The sequence below is a fragment of the Tasmannia lanceolata genome, unplaced genomic scaffold (genome assembly GCF_043159265.1).
Source record: "Tasmannia lanceolata isolate RefF3 unplaced genomic scaffold, GAP_Taslan_0.1 ptg000005l, whole genome shotgun sequence".
NCBI classification, from domain to species: domain Eukaryota; kingdom Viridiplantae; phylum Streptophyta; class Magnoliopsida; order Canellales; family Winteraceae; genus Tasmannia; species Tasmannia lanceolata.
This window is the reverse complement of record NW_027518682.1, coordinates 10854740-10871811: the sequence shown is the minus strand read 5'-3', so window position 1 is coordinate 10871811 and position 17072 is coordinate 10854740. Positions and strand designations below refer to the sequence as shown.

At 38.7% G+C, this 17072-nt stretch overlaps 2 protein-coding genes across 3 annotated transcripts; both read left to right on the top strand.

Moving 5' to 3' along the window:
• Window positions 1-490: 490 nt before the first annotated feature.
• LOC143877467 (vacuolar protein sorting-associated protein 60.1-like) lies at window positions 491-12452 on the top strand. Its single transcript, XM_077379513.1, has 7 exons — window positions 491-887; window positions 6384-6535; window positions 10540-10633; window positions 10729-10800; window positions 11158-11269; window positions 11404-11552; window positions 12173-12452. Exons 1-7 carry the CDS (start codon window positions 819-821, stop codon window positions 12224-12226), a joined length of 702 nt encoding a protein of 233 aa, XP_077235628.1. The 5' UTR covers window positions 491-818; the 3' UTR covers window positions 12227-12452.
• A 1853-nt stretch (window positions 12453-14305) lies between these two features.
• Window positions 14306-16789, top strand: MRH6 (Adenine nucleotide alpha hydrolases-like superfamily protein). Of its 2 annotated transcripts, XR_013250431.1 has the most exons (4): window positions 14306-14726; window positions 14819-14904; window positions 15711-16048; window positions 16522-16789. XR_013250431.1 is itself a non-coding variant. In XM_077378311.1 (3 exons), the coding sequence occupies exons 1-3, from the start codon at window positions 14423-14425 to the stop codon at window positions 15993-15995; spliced, it is 675 nt and encodes a 224-aa protein (XP_077234426.1). In that variant the 5' UTR covers window positions 14306-14422; the 3' UTR covers window positions 15996-16161. The 2 variants fall into 2 exon arrangements, 1 of the variants encoding a protein (XP_077234426.1); XM_077378311.1 differs by lacking the exon at window positions 16522-16789 and having other exon boundaries at window positions 15711-16161.
• The last annotated feature ends 283 nt before the right edge of the window (window positions 16790-17072 follow it).

Genomic DNA, 17072 nt, shown 5'->3' with positions numbered 1-17072 from the left:
CACTTGAATCAAACAATAATGTAATTACACTCACATTACACTTGAATCAAACAATGCCGTAATCAAACAATGTTGTAATTACAATCAAACAATGCTGAATCAAACGCTTGAATCAACTCAACTCATAGAAGCAGAAATTACACTCACATACAATAACAGTGGGTGCGTGAGTTTTCACTTTTAACTTGTAACTAACAATAGAAAAAATTGTACATACTATAACTTATGTAACTCGGGTTGGGTCGGGTCGGGCCCCTTCAAACCCGGCTCGACCCGAGATTCATGCGGGCTTTTGAATGCTCAACCCGGCTCGACCCGAAACCCATGAAACCTGAACCCGACCCAGGTTATTTTCGGGTCGGGTCGATGCGGGTCGGGTAAAACCCGGCTCGAGTTGCAGCCCTACTAAAAAGAATACCTTCTTTATTCCAAATTTGATCGATATGAATGGTCGGGATTTTTTTATCGACATGGACGGTGCAGATCTCGTCAATTTCATCCCACATTACTAGGAGAAATACGGCTCTGAAAATTTCAGAGCGATTTGGTGATTGTTCGAAGCTTTCGGTCTTTCCTTCGTTATTAAGTCTTGAATCTGACTTTCCTCTTTTATTTTATTTTTTCTTCCGTAGGATAACGTAGGAGGGAGAATAACTCCGAAACCCTCTTATCTCCTATTCTACAACCCTAGCCTCAATTTTGATTCTGAAATCTCTCTTTAATTGAATTCCCTTTTCTTTGTCGATTGACTGCGAATTGTGAGAGATTTACACTATCAATCCATCGATTGAAGAGTTTGAGCCTAAAGAGAAGGAGAGATGAAGAGGGTTTTCGGTGCGAAGAAGGAGAAAGAACCCCCTCCGTCGATCAATGACGCTTCCGAAAAGGTAATTTTTCTCGATTTCATTTCATTTAGTTTTTTTATTTTTGTTTTTCGAATTGTTGTGTTTCTCGTTCGATGATTGTTCTTCGTGGCGATTCGTTTGTATTCATTCGATTGCAGCTTTTAATCTCTGTTTGTTTTCAACGGAGGAAATTGACATTTTTTGGTGTGATTTTCGTTTTATTTGCTTTTGTATTAGAATTAATCAGATTGCATAAACTTCAACAAAATTTATCGTATTTTTCCCCGATTTAATGAATGGTATTGGGTCCATTTTCTTTGCTAAGATGAATTTTGTTTTGATGAAGGCTATGATGAAATTTTTTAAAGGTTGATATAACTTAAATAGACCTGAAAGATATTTTCCTGCACAGAAAATACAAATATAGTTGGATCGAATAACTTCAAAGAAGATGTATCAGCAAATCTGAGTGACTATTTTTGTTCTTCATTAATATTTATGCCTTGGACATTGAATGATTTCGATTACGTGGGAAATTTGGTAATTTAATAGTTTTGGTTTTCTCTGTATTAGAATCCTTGATTGGTAAAGCTTGGGAAGTTAGTTAAATGAAGTTTGGAAGATCTACATCCAGCCCTATTTCCATTCTGATGCATGCTTATTTTTATCAATTGGGCTTCTTTGGAGTTACCTATGTGTTCCACATGATTGTTGTTGATCTCCTCATGGTATTCTCCGCCTCTCCGGCATGCATCACCAAGCACATGAACAACTTGCCTTAGCTTTAGTGTCCAATTTGTTGTTTGTCGTGGAATTTGACAAAAACCCTGACCTTGAACCTATCACAGATCCCTTTGTTGTTGTTTTTTTCTCATCCTAACTTGCAACATGAGCTCCTCCACATTGTAACGACTGCTGAACACTGCCACCATTGGTAGGAAATGTAGAATTGCTCGTCATTATGATTGTCTGGTAAATGCCTAAATGACTTCAACACCGCCCTTTTTGAGGACTTTGATAGTCAGAGGAAGCGCGCACATGTACCAATGTGTTTGAATAAAAAGCTCAAAAACTCTTAACTGCATACCAAATTAATTTAGAACAAATCCATGATTGACGCTCTGATACCAAATTATGATGATGCTTTTACCAAGAATAAAGTCCAAAAGTCGATAGATAACTTTTAGACTGAACTTCTAACAATGTATTCAAATTCTACAATTTTTAAAGATTAAACTACTGCAAAAAAAAATAAAAAAAATACAACAACTCTCCTTGCTTGAGAACTAACCCCCCAAAAAATGAATCAGCAATCAACATGTCAAATTGATTACAACCATAGATCAATAATTTAAAGAACCTTGCAGAGAACTACAACCAAGGCTCTCGAAGAGGGAAACTTCCACCTAGAAAGAAACCTGAGAACACTAGCAAAACCTGCAGTAATTCTAAGAACAAAAAAAAGAGTGCAGAAATTTTGTGTGCTGCAACTAAACTCCCCTTTTCTTATTCTATATCAAAAATAAAAAATTGACGCCTATGAAGCACGGATACGGGTATGGGGTGCAGGTACGACACGATACGGGTATGTGGATATATGATTTTTTTTAAAGAATAGAATACGGGTATGTTGGGGGTCCGCGGATTATAATATATTTTATATTTTATTATATATTTATAAAAATTAAAAAATTAAAGACACTGTTTGTTTGGGATTGTCCCAACTCCCAACCGATTGTGAGCCCCAAATGGATTATTGGACTCAAAATTAAACATAATTTCGACTCCAATAATCAGTTTTGGGCTCTCAATCGGTTGTCAGTGTCACAATCTCAAATGAACATGGCCTAAATGTAATTTTGAGCCTAAATGTGAGCCCCAAACAGATTATTGGACTCACAGGTGCGTGGGCCTTCGAAGAGCACCCATGCTTCCTTGATTGATGCAAACGACAATCCCAATCACACACACACACACACACACATGTATAACTCCCTGGTGATTGCCCAATTAGAGTTCTAATAAGACTGCAATTCTCAACTCAACTAAGCCTTTGTCCCAAACTAGTTGGGGTCGGCTAATGAATCCTTTAGAAAAATTTTCATGAAGAAGGTGAAATGATCTACCCGGCTCAAATTGACCAAGTCTAATCTAACACTAGTTGGGTTCGTCTACATGGATCAATTTCTTTCATTCTATCCTATCCAAGGTCATGTTATCTGTTATATTCCTAACCCTCAAGTCTTTCCTCACTGTACTTATCCAAGTTGTTTCTGGTCTGCCCCTACCTCTTTTTACTCCTTCAACTTGGCACGAGTCACTTCTTCTCAGTGGAGCATCCAAAGACCTACGTTGGATATGCCCAAACCATCTTAAGCGATGCTCTCTCATCTTCTCCTCAATTGGTGCCACCCCCACCTTTTTACGGATGTCTTCATTTTTAATTCGGTCTAACCTTGTGTGGCCGCACATCCATCTAAGCATTCGCATCTCCGCTACACTCATCTTATACACATGCTGCTTCTTGGTGGCCTAACATTCTGAGCCGTAGAGCATGGCTGGCCTCACAACTGTCTTATAAAACTTTTCCTTCAACTTGGTAGGTATTTTACGATTGCCCAGAACTCCTGAAGCATGCTTCCACTTCAACAAACTTGCTCTTATTCTGTGGTCAACATCCTCTTCAATCTCTCCTTCCTTATGTAGGATTGAACCAAGATAGCTTGAGATATTCATCTTAGGTACCTCCTGTCTAATAAGACTGCAATTATAAGGAAGGAGAGATTGAAAGATATCCCTCTTATTTCTGTTTAAAGCCAATGGTTAGGTTTTAGTGAGGAGAACTTAGTTTAGTAAGTCTTTTATGTTTTTTTCTATCTTTTTTTTATAAAACATAAAAGACTTACTAAACTAAGTTCTCCTCACTAAAACCTAACCATTGGCTTGAAACAGAAATAAATCAACTTCAGTACCGTAGTCTAACCTTAGGAATAGTAACATGAAAACTAGCATGAACAGTGTCATGAACATTAATGTTAATAGTTTCGTGAACAATGATTGAACATTGCTGTGGGACTGTAGTAAGCCCTCTTTTATTCTAATTTATTTGACTTTTTTTAATGGTAATTTATCTAAGTGACTTAAGTCACCTTTTCTTGGTTCTTGTGAATAATGGGCCCCATTTTCATCAAACTATCCTATATTGAAGTGGGTCCCATCTTTGTCAGAACTAGGCTCCATTCCTGAGTCACGAATAGTTTTGTTCTTAAGGGTTAATTGATTTACATAGAAGTCCTTAATAACTTGATTTTCCTTTTACCTTATCGTATTCTCCCTAAAAAACATAGCAAAAGGGGGCAAAATTTCAATTTTAAGGGAATCACGATTTTGAAATTAAGGAAATCACATTCACCTGTTCCAAGAATCAAAACAAGATTTTGTACCAATCCGGTAACGATAAAGTATTATCAACAAAATTCTCCATCGATACGGCATGCAATTTTTTCCATTCATTCTCTCAAGATCAGGATTCGAACAGCTGGTTCAGCTCTCCCCCTATTAGTAAGGGCCCTGTAATTGGCTTCCAAGACCCTTACTAATAGGGCCCCTCAGTTCGACACCGGACCTGCGAGGTTGCTGAAAGAGATCAAGAAAGATTACACAAAGGGGCTCCAATTCAGCCCCCTATCTTGAATTTCAAAGTTCGCTTTCTGAAAAATAATAAAATGTGAATCCTGAAATTGAAAAATGCGACTTCAAAATCTGGGAAACATGATTCCACCCTCTTTGGCTCATGCCTTGGCTCGAATCTTGGGTCAAACTCTAGGTAAATGTCTGGGCTGTGATCAATCTCTTTTTATACTGAAAGCATCGGTTGCGAACATTTCCTTTGAGTAATCCCCGATTCTGAGAATGAAACTAAGAAGACTCGGTGATCAAAATCTCATTGCAAAGTTGTACCACATCTCAAGGCTGAAAGTACTTGTAATGTCTTCCACGATTTCCACCTCACGCATAATGAACCAAGTTGCTAGATGATGCCTTTAATTCTTGTGATGGTTGCAAGTGTTCTTATCTAATTCAGATGTTCAAAACGAGGCTTCCACTTTAGGTGGCATAGAAAAGCCCCTACACCTTAGCACAAGGGATGAAGTACCCTTGACTGATGTAAGAGCTCTAAAGAATGACTTAGCAAAGAACACACCATGGCTTAGCAAAGAACACACCATGGCTTTCCCATTTCCACACTCAAACCCTCCTATCAATGCCTACCTGTACCCAAAGCTTCATATAATTTACCTGACCATTAACAAATCTATTAATTATCTATAACTAATAAAAGACGACTTCAACGATTGAGACTCAACCAAGAGGTCGCCCTGAGTCAGTTAGCCGCCCTGTTGAATGAATTAATGTGTGAAGAGGGCCTTACATGAAAGGGTTTACATTCTTAAGATTTTCCTAACAAATCCCACAATAAAAGCCTTCTTACAATCCATGCTATAAATTCGTAATGTTTTTTGGGGAGTGATAAATTGACCCCCATATATCTTAAATCGACTCCCCATGTGTCTTTCTCTCTCCTCTGGGTTAGAGAGAGAAAGAGGAGAGAGAAAGACACATGGGGGGTCGATTTAAGATATTTTGGAGTCGATTTATCACTGCCCGGTTTTTTTAATCATCTAAAACTCAATGATGCCAAGGTATTGAAGGACAAAATACAAATTGTTTTGTACTAAAAACTTTAATGCGAGGGATGTTCAATTAAAGAACAAAAGCATGCTAAAATTATAAGGTAATTTCAACATTACAATACTGCTTCTTAATTTCAATGTGACAAAGAATTAGTAAAGAAAATATTTAAGTCAACCCCAAAAAATTAGTTATATAGGTTTACCTGATTTACCTTTTGTATTACTTGTGCAAAACCAATGGATGTGTTTCCTTATTAATCTTTTAAAGTAGGTTTGGAGTAAGTGTGCAATAATTTACTTTCCTAATTATTGCGAGCTTTTTTTTCATAACTCACTTAGTGTATTCGTATCTTTTTGTAAGGAATTATGATTCACAGGTGGAGTGGGGATGTGAGATCCTATGTATAATGTAGCTAAAGCATCAATAGGGCACACATTTTTCATGACTCACTTTGTGTATTCTTCTCTTTTTAGTTTTCACGAGGAAATTACGATTCCGAGGCGGAGTGGGGATGTGAGATCCTATGTATAATGTAGCTAAAGCATCGATAGGGTTCAAGTTATGATTTTCCTTCGTGAGTTGTGAGACAGTTCTCATTTTGTATGTTTAACAAAGCTTCACATCGATTTTACCTATGTGATGATTCCCGTTCTCCTATCAGGGGTGTATGTTGTGTGGAAGATGTACAGGTAGCTTCAAAATATTTTGGAATATTATGGCCCCCATTGAATTCAAGAGTTGCGGGGTTACATGTTAGAAATTAAGACCATTCGAAGTTTTCTGTATGTTCAAATCATGTTTTCATATTTTTTTTCCTCTTTGACCGATCATATTGTTTTTCAGATTAACAAAAGAGGCGATACTGTCGATGAGAAGATCAAAAAGCTTGATGCTGAGCTTAGTAGATATAAAGAGCAAATTAAGAAGACACGACCTGGTCCTGCTCAAGAAGCTGTGAAAGCTCGGGCAATGCGGGTTCTCAAGCAAAAGCGAATGTATGTGCATTTTGCCTACTATCACTTCCGTAACTTCCTGTCCTTACGTAATTCATGATTTTGTTAGTCATGTATGTTGATTGATTTAGTTCTAAAGACAATTCAAGTCACTGTTTAAAAGCCCCCAGCATCAATTGTTGACTTGGGATCCCTTTTACCTGGTCGATTTCTTGTTTGAGTCGAGTTTTGCCCGACCAAGTCAATCAAAGGCTCAAAGCCCCTATAATTTGCCCACATCAATGAAAAATTGATTGCTTCAACCATTGACTCGCCCAAGTTGACTCCCTTTTACCGTGGTCGAGTTCATGTATTTGTCAAAAAAATGAAATGCTGCTTCAAATCACATAGTTGAAATACATTTGTTGCTTTGCGACAAAAGTTTCTCACACCCAGCCATTTAATGTAAATAAGCAATGATTTTTATGTTTACACTTAATGATTGATTTTAAATATTGTACTCGGTAACATTGTTTTATTGGTTATTTGGTTGTCTCACCTTTCTTGATTGTAACTTTTTCTTACATCGCAGACAACCATTCTTTTCTTTTTTTTCCTGAAACGATATTTTAATTCTATTAAGGAACCAAACTCAACTCACCTCAACTCAACTAAGCCTTTGTCCCAAACTAGTAGGGGTCGGCTAATGAATCCTTTAGAAAATTTTCATGAAGAAGGTGAAAGAATCTACGCTCATACACAAGATAATTTAATTCTATTAATGATAATTTAATTCTATTAAGGAACCAAACACGATACAATAATCACACAGGAGGCAGAGATTGAAGCGAACCTCATACATGGTCCCCCGCCTCACACTCCCTTTAACGAGTAAGTTAGCTATTTCATTTGCACTATAGGGGATGTGGGAGAAAGATAAAGATAACATGCTTGATAATTCCCGCTAATATTTCTACACCCAAGATATAACATGGGTCTTCAACGGAAGCTCTAGATTCATCATACCTAAGGCCTCTTACTTTCTCTAACGTGTAAATCCACTCGGAGCAATCGATTAACTCCACCCTTCTTCGCCTAATTGTTCGAATTTCCGGGATATTAGAATCAATTATAGCCACTCTGTTGATCTAATACCGAATTTTCTTAAAAACCAAAGGTTGCCCTAACGTATTCTTGTGTATCCTTATAAAGGAAGGAAGACGTACCAAGCAAGTAATATGTCATTATTCCTTAAGTCTAGGGGTAAGAACTAGGCCATCGCCATATCTATTCAACCGAGGTAGTACTTATTCCTTACCTCGAACACCCTTTTCAAGAAACTAGATTTTGCATATTTTGGTTTTATGATTAAGACCCATTACTGCCTGAGATTTATTCCTTATCCCAAAAAGCTACACCAGGAGAGAGTATGAGGCTTTTCTCCAAGCCTAACGTCCCATCAGATGCTGCAGAAAATGACACGTACAGGACAAGCCAGACTTTGGAAGCTGAGGGATAGAGTCGTGGCCCAAAAGGTTACACAAAAGGTTCCCCAACAATTTAAGTGCTTTTTTGTTTGATTTTCGGAACCTTTTTGTGACTTGACCTTGATGTCCTCCTTGCGGGCCTTTCAAGCCTGAGATAACTTCCGAATTGCAACCCCGGGATTTGACATTATCTAAAGCCTGGGAGTATCCACTACGATTAGACAGCTGATTTTGAATTTCAAAGGCAGACCATGGGGCCCACCCAAATGAGGGCCACCGAGTTGGCTTGGCTGAGTTAGGACCGAGTCTTTGGGCTTAACCAAGGGATTCAAATCCAGTGGAACCCTATTTGGTAACTCCAAATGGAAGGGCTTAGGAGACCGAGGATCTATATCTATTCTGTAGTTGATATCCTGGACCCGAATATGGGCAAAAGCCCTGATTTCATCCATTTCCGAGGGGAGGACCAGAGCTGATGCAAGTATCAGTCCATCCAATTTCACTCTTAAAACTGTCCCAAATAGACGGCCCAAAGCCTCTACCGTGGATGTGGCCCATACATGAAGTGGGATTCCTGAAAAGTTGATCCAGATCGCCTTTTTCTTGTGTTTAATACTCGGGCTCCATGCTGAAAGAGAGGAGAGGAAAGTCCCACAAGCATTTGCATCCATCTTCAAGACCTTGGAGGCCATTGATTCACTGTTGAACATAAATAAAATCTTATTGTGACCGAAAGTGCCCGGCCTAGGAAGGGATGGGATTTTCCAATGAGTTCTAGCTCGATTCCAAATATCCGTCAGGTTCCAATTATCCCATTTTGGCCTACCAACCAAGCAATATTTTAGAAGGGTGCTTCGATCCGCCACCTCTTTACCAGAGATAGTTAAGGTTGGAATCCCATCAATAGAACTGGTTGTTATATTCCCAGAATCAGGCCAACATCCCCCAGGATTTTCCTCCACTGACTGTCTATGTCGCCAGAATTTGCCCCTTTCTTTTCCAATCTTGCAAAACCAACATTTATTTCGGCATCTAAAATTAAGGTATCTACATCCATTGCATATCCAGTCTCCATCTAGTCCCGCTGCTCCATGATTTGGCATTCTATCCAATCTCATCTAACATGCCCCTAATGATCAAACACTTTCTTCAACTTTTTCTAGAATCTCCAAATTCACCACTAGTAGCAAGAGCCTGCCACACAATCAGTAGCTGCTTTATCTAAGGCTGAAGCTTACCTTAGAGTTTAGGACCTCGCTTTCAATCCACTCAAAAACAGAAACCACATGTAATAACTGGATTATCAAGAGCCATTGAAACGTTACTTACCCAGCTATGAAGGGATAATTCCAACTGGCTAATAGTCATGCTTTCTACTATGAGTATGACATCAGGATACTTGTATTAGACCAATTTATCATACCCGACGGGGGTGTTTGGATACACGGATTTTAGAATCTTGGATTTCCTTAAAGTCATCCTGGATGGGTGACAAGAGAAGGAGACTGTCCGTTTCGCTTCTCTTTAGAATCTTGGATTTTAAGTAAGAAATTCAGGTTTTAGAAATCTCTCCCCCAAACGGCCCCAACAAGATGCGATATTGGTACTCATACCACATATTATCATAGGCCAATCATTAGTTAATCCCAACTGGCTAATAGTCATGCTTTCTACTATGAATATGACATATTGACATCAAAATACTTGTATTAGACCAATTTATCATACCCAACGGGGGTTTTTGGATACACGGATTTTAGAATCTTGGATTTCCTTAAAATCATCCTGGATGGGTGACAATAGAAGGAGACCATCCGTTTCACTTCTCTTTAGAATCTTGGATTTAAGTAAGAAATCCAGGTTTTAGAAATCTCTCCCCCAAATGGCCCCAACAAGATGCGATACTGGTACTCATACCACATATTATCATAGGCCAATCATTAGTTAATCCCAACTGGCTAATAGTCATGCTTTCTACTATGAATATGACATATTGACATCAGGATACTTGTATTAGACCAATTTATCATACCCAACGGGGGTGTTTGGATACACGGATTTTAGAATCTTGGATTTCCTTAAAATCATCCTGGATGGGTGACAAGAGAAGGAGACCATCCGTTTCGCTTCTCTTTAGAATCTTGGATTTTAAGTAAGAAATCCAGGTTTTAGAAATCTCTCCCCCAAACGGCCCCAACAAGATGCGATACTGGTACTCATACCACATATTTCATGGATACTTTGTCTTTTGAATACTTCCAACCTTCAAATATATAGCAGAACTCTTTCTAAATTAACTATCATGCTTATTGTTTGTTATGCTTTGTATTTGTAATTTGATTTTAAGTATGTAATTCTTGTCTTATTTATTCTTCTTTTCTAAGTTAATTGTAATTTATATGTCTTGTGTCTCATGGCTTTAAGATACCCGTATTTGTAAGTGTTTGGACTTCCAAAAAAGAAACGGGAGTTAAACCTCTGCTCCCTTATCCATGGGCTATATTTGTGTCTGTATAAGTTTTCTATTTGCTGTAAACTTTTGTATAGTAGCCTGTTTATTTTTATCTGTATTTTGTACAGGTATGAAGGACAGCGTGATATGCTCTATAATCAGACATTTAACCTTGATCAGGTTTCTTTCGCAGCTGAGGGTATTAAAGATGCTCAACAGACAGTAAGTGTTATATAGCCTCTCGGCAAAGTTCAAAAACATCTTATATGATTTTACAAAGTTCCTTTACTGAACTAATTGCTCTACCTGCTTTTCAGATGTCAGCCTTGAAATCTGCAAATAAGGAGTTAAAAGGGATGATGAAGACTGTGAAGATTCAAGAAATAGATGTATGAGTCTGGAGCACTTAATTTCTCGGTGTCTCTTTATTATCCTTTTCAGATCTAAGCTTCTGTTTCATACTTGGGATTTGCTAGGGACTTTTGCGGAAAAAAATTTCGCAGCTGGCTGTTGCATGAGAGAGCAGCCACCCAGGCTCACTTTTCAGCAGATTTTGTCTTATTCATTTAATTCATCTGAGGTGGGTGCCCTCACATGCAACAGCCAGCCACGAAATGTCTTCCTGCGAAAGTCACTAGCAAATCCCTTCATACTTGTGATACCATATTGCTCGACTTTAAGTAGGCATTTGGTCCGTTAATCATGGTGTTCTGAATAATGGTTCCTTTTATCCCTGCTTTGTGTAGAACATGCAAGATGAAATGATGGATCTGATGGATGTGAGTAACGAAATTCAAGAATCACTCGGTAGAAGCTACAGCGTACCTGATGACATTGATGAGGATGACCTTATGGGTGGTAATCTAACAAAATATTTTGTTTGGGCATTATTTTCTGTAGTAACTTGCATTAGAAGCAGTTTCCTTTGTGGTTTATGATTGTTACATATTGATTCACTTTGTTTTCTTTGCTCTTTTGATAATGTGATGCAGAGCTTGATGCTTTAGAAGCTGACATGGGAACGGAGACCGAGTCTGATGGTGTGCCCTCTTACCTTCAACCGGATCTGGACACTGAACTCAATTTGCCTCAGGCACCGTCAGGGAATGCAGCAGTGCCTCCCAGCAGATACAACACCCAGGTAGCATTCATCATCTGCAATATCTCTCTGTTAAATTGCTAAAGATTCACATAGGTGACTATCGTTTGTTAAGAAAATAATCGCAAACTCCAAGATTTTAGATCCAGGTGCTGTTCGTTTTGGATTCTGAGGATCAATTTTGAGTCCAAAACTGGTTATGGACTCAAAATTAAAATGTAACTTAGTTCAATAACCAGAATTGGACTCAAAATTAAAATGTAACTTAGTTCAATTACCAGTTTTGGACTCTATCATCGCTTCTCAAAAACCAAAAGAAAGAGCCTTAAAAATGATGTCTGCATCACTGCATCTCCTTGTTTGATACCGGCCTGTCATTCTTTATTGTAAATTTCTCGCATCGGCTTTTGACAGCTAGTTTAGAATTGTCACAGCCATTGAGAGAATTTTAGAGGGAGCTGCAAATTTTCAAAATGAGGGATGCAAATAGCAACTCCCTTTCAGCATTTGAGTATCTCTTGATAACGGGAACAAGCATGAGAGTTGGGGCATGGATATTTCAACTACTAGATTATGATCACATTCTAGGATTTCTATCCCATGAAATGAAAATGTTTTTTTTCCTCCCCTATATTTTCCTGAAATTTTCTTTTGTGCTACAGGCGGAAGATGAACTGGGCTTACCTGCGGTGCCTCGAGCATCAATTCGTGGTTAGAGCGGGGGGATGTATTGCTTGTAAAACTCATGCTTTATATTGGCTTCTAACATTGAAGCAAGCAGTTTGCTGGAAATATAGGAGGTAATACTTCATTAGATTGGAGCATTGTTTGCGTGCTTGTAGAGAATAGTGACCAGTTATTGAACCCATGTTGGAACATTATCTTGGGCGTTTGTGTAAATTAGTTAATTAGCGGTAGTCAAAAGGGTGCTTTTGGGGTCGATTTTCAGGAAATTGGATTGAACAATCGTCTTTAAATGCCGTTTTTAATCCTTTCATTTCTCTCCAGAGAGCTCAAATTGACACAACCCAAGTTGCATCCATGTGCTGGTTTCTCTTTTTTTTTACTGCTATTGCTCAGTATCTCGTCGTAAGTTTGCCTGTGAAAACTGCATTGGAACAGGAAGTTATGTGGGAAAAATTGTGCTCCCCCACCTATGTATCTGAGAACTCAGATGGGCTCTACGGCTTCAACCAGTCTGAAGTTGTGGGGGCCACTTTGATTTGGTAGTTCAAGGACAGTGAAATTAGGTATTTGAGTAGGGGAAAAGAAGATGGTGATCTAGTAGACCAGCGATTCAGTTGTGGTGGTTCTCATGGGCTCTCTTTGATTGAACAGGTGTCACTGATTTGAGTAATGAGAATAGATTAGCCATATGGTGTATTGGTGTTTGTGTAAAGTGAAGGGTAAGGGGACCACCTTGTTCAAAGATCCAAACCATTCATTTGTTGGGCCTGAACGTAAATAGCTTACCAGTGCCCTCTCTCCACGGCTCCACTACTATATTTAAAATAATATTGGATCCTTGTTAGACCCCAACCGATTATTGGCCCAATCGGTTGACACAATCTGAAACAAATAGGGCCTAAGTCATGGTCATGATCCGTTTTGGTTACTGAACGCTCTAATCCATTTTCAGAGTGCTTTTTTCGAATCCTACTTTCAGAGTATGGGTTACAATCCATTTCAAATCGAACCGTCCATCGGAGTGCCCTAGTTCCTACTTATATTGTACATAGTTAGGGCTTAGGGCTGCAGCACGGAAGAGTGAAGAAACTCGATCTGAAATCATTCCTTAAGATAAGGATCCAATGGACACGGTTCAGATCCAACTGCTTTCTCCAATTCCTGTCCATTAACGTGCATCCTTTGGAGTTCCATTCACACTCCAAATTTCTACATGTTTAATGCATTAATAGTTCCATTCACACTTGAAATTTCTACATGTCAAAGGTTTACAAATTGCGGCGTTATTTTCGCATACCAAACAAAAGGGTCGTGTCATGAAGTTGACCCCCCTTTATTACTGTTTTATTTTCTTGCTTTTGTCATCAGACAGAGTTGAGAAATGAGAAGGAGTGATGAGACACACACCGAACGTTATCAAAGTATATACACCATTCCTTGTCATTCACAAGATGCTAGGGAGGTGCAGAACAGGGCAGCTTCCCCTTGTCTCATTGATCAAACAACAATAGATACTCATATACACCTATATCCGGTATATATATATATGATCTTTTAGATTATTCCCCAATAATTCCTTTCAAATTTCATCATAATCCTATTGAGACTAGGTTTAATGTTGGTGATCAAGATTGTTAATCTGGAGGGCCACCACATGGACGATCCATAGGCCCAAACCAAAAATCACAGAGATGGGATGATTCTAGCCGTCCATTTGATTTTTTCTTAAAATTAATGGTCCTTCTTTCCTTGCGAACCACCAACTAACTATAACTAGTCTACTTTGAAATGGGCCCCACAATTTTCATGCTTTGCACGTTCAAGACGAGCCCAAAAGAGAAAAATAAAAGAAGAAAAATGATGCACACCACACATAATCACAAAAGGACAAAAGATAAAGAAAGGGAAGTGATATATTTGCCCCCTTTTTCTTCCCTGTAAGAGCCCCATCTAGTGTATTTATAACTATCTTTTACCCTACGAGCGGGTGCCCCAAGTAAGAAAAAGGGGCTAATATATCATTTCACTAAAGAAAAGTTTAGATAGCGACGAGTGGGACAGGCCCAAGAAGTTGGGCTAACAACAGGCAAGGCCCAGTTGTCTTTCTTCTTTTCCTTTTCCTTTTTTCTTCTCTTCCATACTCTCTTTCTTTAAAGCTGGTTTCATTCTCCATAGACCCTAGAGATAGATGTTTCATTCTCCTTAGACTATAGAGATAGAGATAGATGGGCAGAACCAGCCCCAGACTGTCCAACTTCTGCTTGAATCGGGTCACGTCCCGGATTCGAGTCCGGTCTCCACCAGTTGAATCGAGACCCATCTCCGATCGAGTCGACCAATTCTTGGACAGTACTGAAAAAAATAGTCCGGGCAATGGGGCTAAAACAGGGTCCGTAGTTGGTAGACGGATCATGATCGTGGTCGATTCGAGCCCGGAAGCTAAGGGTGCCTTACAATGGGCACTGTCTTACACTGTTCAAAACCAAGATGTTGTAATTCTTCTCTATGTCACCAAGCCTTCTAAACAAGGTGAGATGTTACTGTGTTTTTTTTCCAACTCATAGATATAAATGTATAGACTAATATATATTGATATAATAAGATTGTTGCGCTGATTCCAGGTGAAGAGCAAGAGAGGGAGATTAATCCAAGGGGCTATGAACTTCTTTATACTATGAAGAATACTTGTCATGTGAGAAAACCTGAGGTAAGTTACCTAAACAGAGTGAGGAAATCTAGTGTAAAGGATTAAAGGTCTTCTTCTTTTTCTTCGTCTTTCGTGGTTACAACTGTTAGATAGACATGAAATTAAAGCATTGGTCCACGACACAAAATTCCATTTCTTACTATTTGTTGGGATGGGGAAGTAATTTATGCATGTATAATCAGACCCTAATTGTAAAATTTTATGAAAATGCCTCTAGTATGACAAAACTACCCTTTCCATTTTTACTATGTAAGGTCGGTATATATGCCAGATCAAGGGTCCTTAACCATATTTTTACAACCAAAGTTAATGGGCTCAATTTAATTAAACTCATCTTCAAGAGTTGTCTGTGGTGCAAATGTCTTGTATTCCGGCATTATCCAGCATCCAACATACTAATGTGTGCAGTGATCCACACGTGGGTCACTGGGGTTCACGGGTAGCACTCCAGAAGAAAATTTTAATTTTGTTTATGCGCTAAATGATATTTCAATAATTTTTTGATGTAGTGGCATTGATATATAAGCCACGTAATATGATTACGGGTTGTGAGTTTTTTTTTTTTTTTTTTAAATTCGGGTTGTGAGGTTTTCTCTGAGTTTTTTTGGCCGAGAAGGATTGTTTTGATACCCCAAACTAACGTAATGAAACTCTTCTCAGGTGGACGTAGGCACACTGTAGAACCACTTAAATCTTGTCTTATTGTGTTGCCTGATTGTGTGTCTTGTATTTTTTTTATGTTTATTCTATTTGAGAAGGTATTTCTCAGTTTTCTACATATTGTTGATGCCTTTAGAGTTTCGTAGGTACAAGTTGAGGTTTCAATTGTGGAAGGAAAGGAGAAAGGGCCCACCATAGTAGAAGAGGCAAGGAAACAAGGGGTGTCACTACTTGTCCTAGGGCAGAGGAAGCGGTCGATGACATGGCGGTTACTGATGACGTGGGCCGGTAACAGGATCGGCGGAGGGGTCGTCGAGTACTGCATTCAGAACGCGGATTGTATGGCGCTTGCAGTGAGAAGGAAGAGCAGGAAGGTTGGGGGTTATTTAATTACCACCAAGCGTCATAAGGATTTCTGGCTTTTGGCCTGAAGAAATGATCATGGTTTTTTGGGCATGGAGGGTGTGTTTATGGCTTGGAAGAGGTGATTTGATATAGTAATGTTTGTAAATAAAATATGTTGAAAGATGAAAAGTAGATTTGTGGATTCATGAAAAGAGAAAAGTGATTATTTATGTCATTAGCTATGGTTGCTAAGGGATGTACAGTGGGTCCCTTTGGTGTCATTTTCAGGGTCTTTGGATACCTCCATGGCTTGGTAAAAAGCCAACGATGACATCGATTGGACCTATTGCAAACCTTTGCTCGACCATCATGAGTATATCCGATCTTTTGTCTGTGTCGAATGCTTTTCTCCCTTGGGCGATCGAATATTGATTTAGGGATCAATTACTGTTACATGCTGGAGAGTTGAAAAAATGACGAGAAAATGTTGAGTTTTGAAAAAACACTAAGAAATGCTACTTTATTAAAAAAAGATTTTTTAGGACGAAAATACCCCTCAACTTACTTTTATCTTTCTCTTCTTGGTTTTACCTTTTACTCTTTTACTTGCAGGTTTTACTCCGACGCATTTGTGTGAAACGACCTCATTTTCCGGCGATAGAAGCCTTCTTCTCCGGCGAAACATCGTCATTTCTCCGGCGAAACATCGTCATTTCTCCGGCATATGCCCATTTGTCTTGAGAGGGTAGAAAGAGTTCTCTAGAGATGCCCCTTTCTCATTTTCTTTTTCCTCCTCCAAATATCCAAAATCTTATTATCTTTGTAAGTCTTTAGGGTTTATAATCTTCTCATTCATATAGACATTTGGCACTTTCTTTTATTAGGTTTCTCATGCTGAGGTCCTTTTGCTTCTACAAAAGGAAATTAATATCAGTGTATTTGTGGCTTTCGATTATGTGGGTTTGGGGAGAAACCCACCTCTTATACTGTTTGGCCAAAAAAGAGGTTACTTGAAGCTAAAAAAATGTAACTCGGATCCAAAATCGATAGCTGAAAGCCAGAAAATCAATAGGTTATTTGAAGGCAGAAATGATAGTTGAAGCCCAAAAAATACTAGTTGAAGCCAAAAAAAAGTTACTCAAAGCCAAAAATGATAGTCGAAG

Bases quoted from the DNA above. Each gene is read 5' to 3' on its own strand.
- LOC143877467 (XM_077379513.1), top strand. From the start codon at position 819: ATGAAGAGGGTTTTCGGTGCGAAGAAGGAGAAAGAACCCCCTCCGTCG. The intron at 888-6,383 runs GTAATTTTTCTC...ATTGTTTTTCAG, and splicing joins TCAATGACGCTTCCGAAAAG to ATTAACAAAAGAGGCGATAC. The intron at 11,270-11,403 runs GTAATCTAACAA...AATGTGATGCAG, and splicing joins TGAGGATGACCTTATGGGTG to AGCTTGATGCTTTAGAAGCT.
- MRH6 (XM_077378311.1), top strand. From the start codon at position 14,423: ATGGGCAGAACCAGCCCCAGACTGTCCAACTTCTGCTTGAATCGGGTC. The intron at 14,727-14,818 runs GTGAGATGTTAC...CGCTGATTCCAG, and splicing joins CACCAAGCCTTCTAAACAAG to GTGAAGAGCAAGAGAGGGAG. The intron at 14,905-15,710 runs GTAAGTTACCTA...AGAGTTTCGTAG, and splicing joins GTCATGTGAGAAAACCTGAG to GTACAAGTTGAGGTTTCAAT.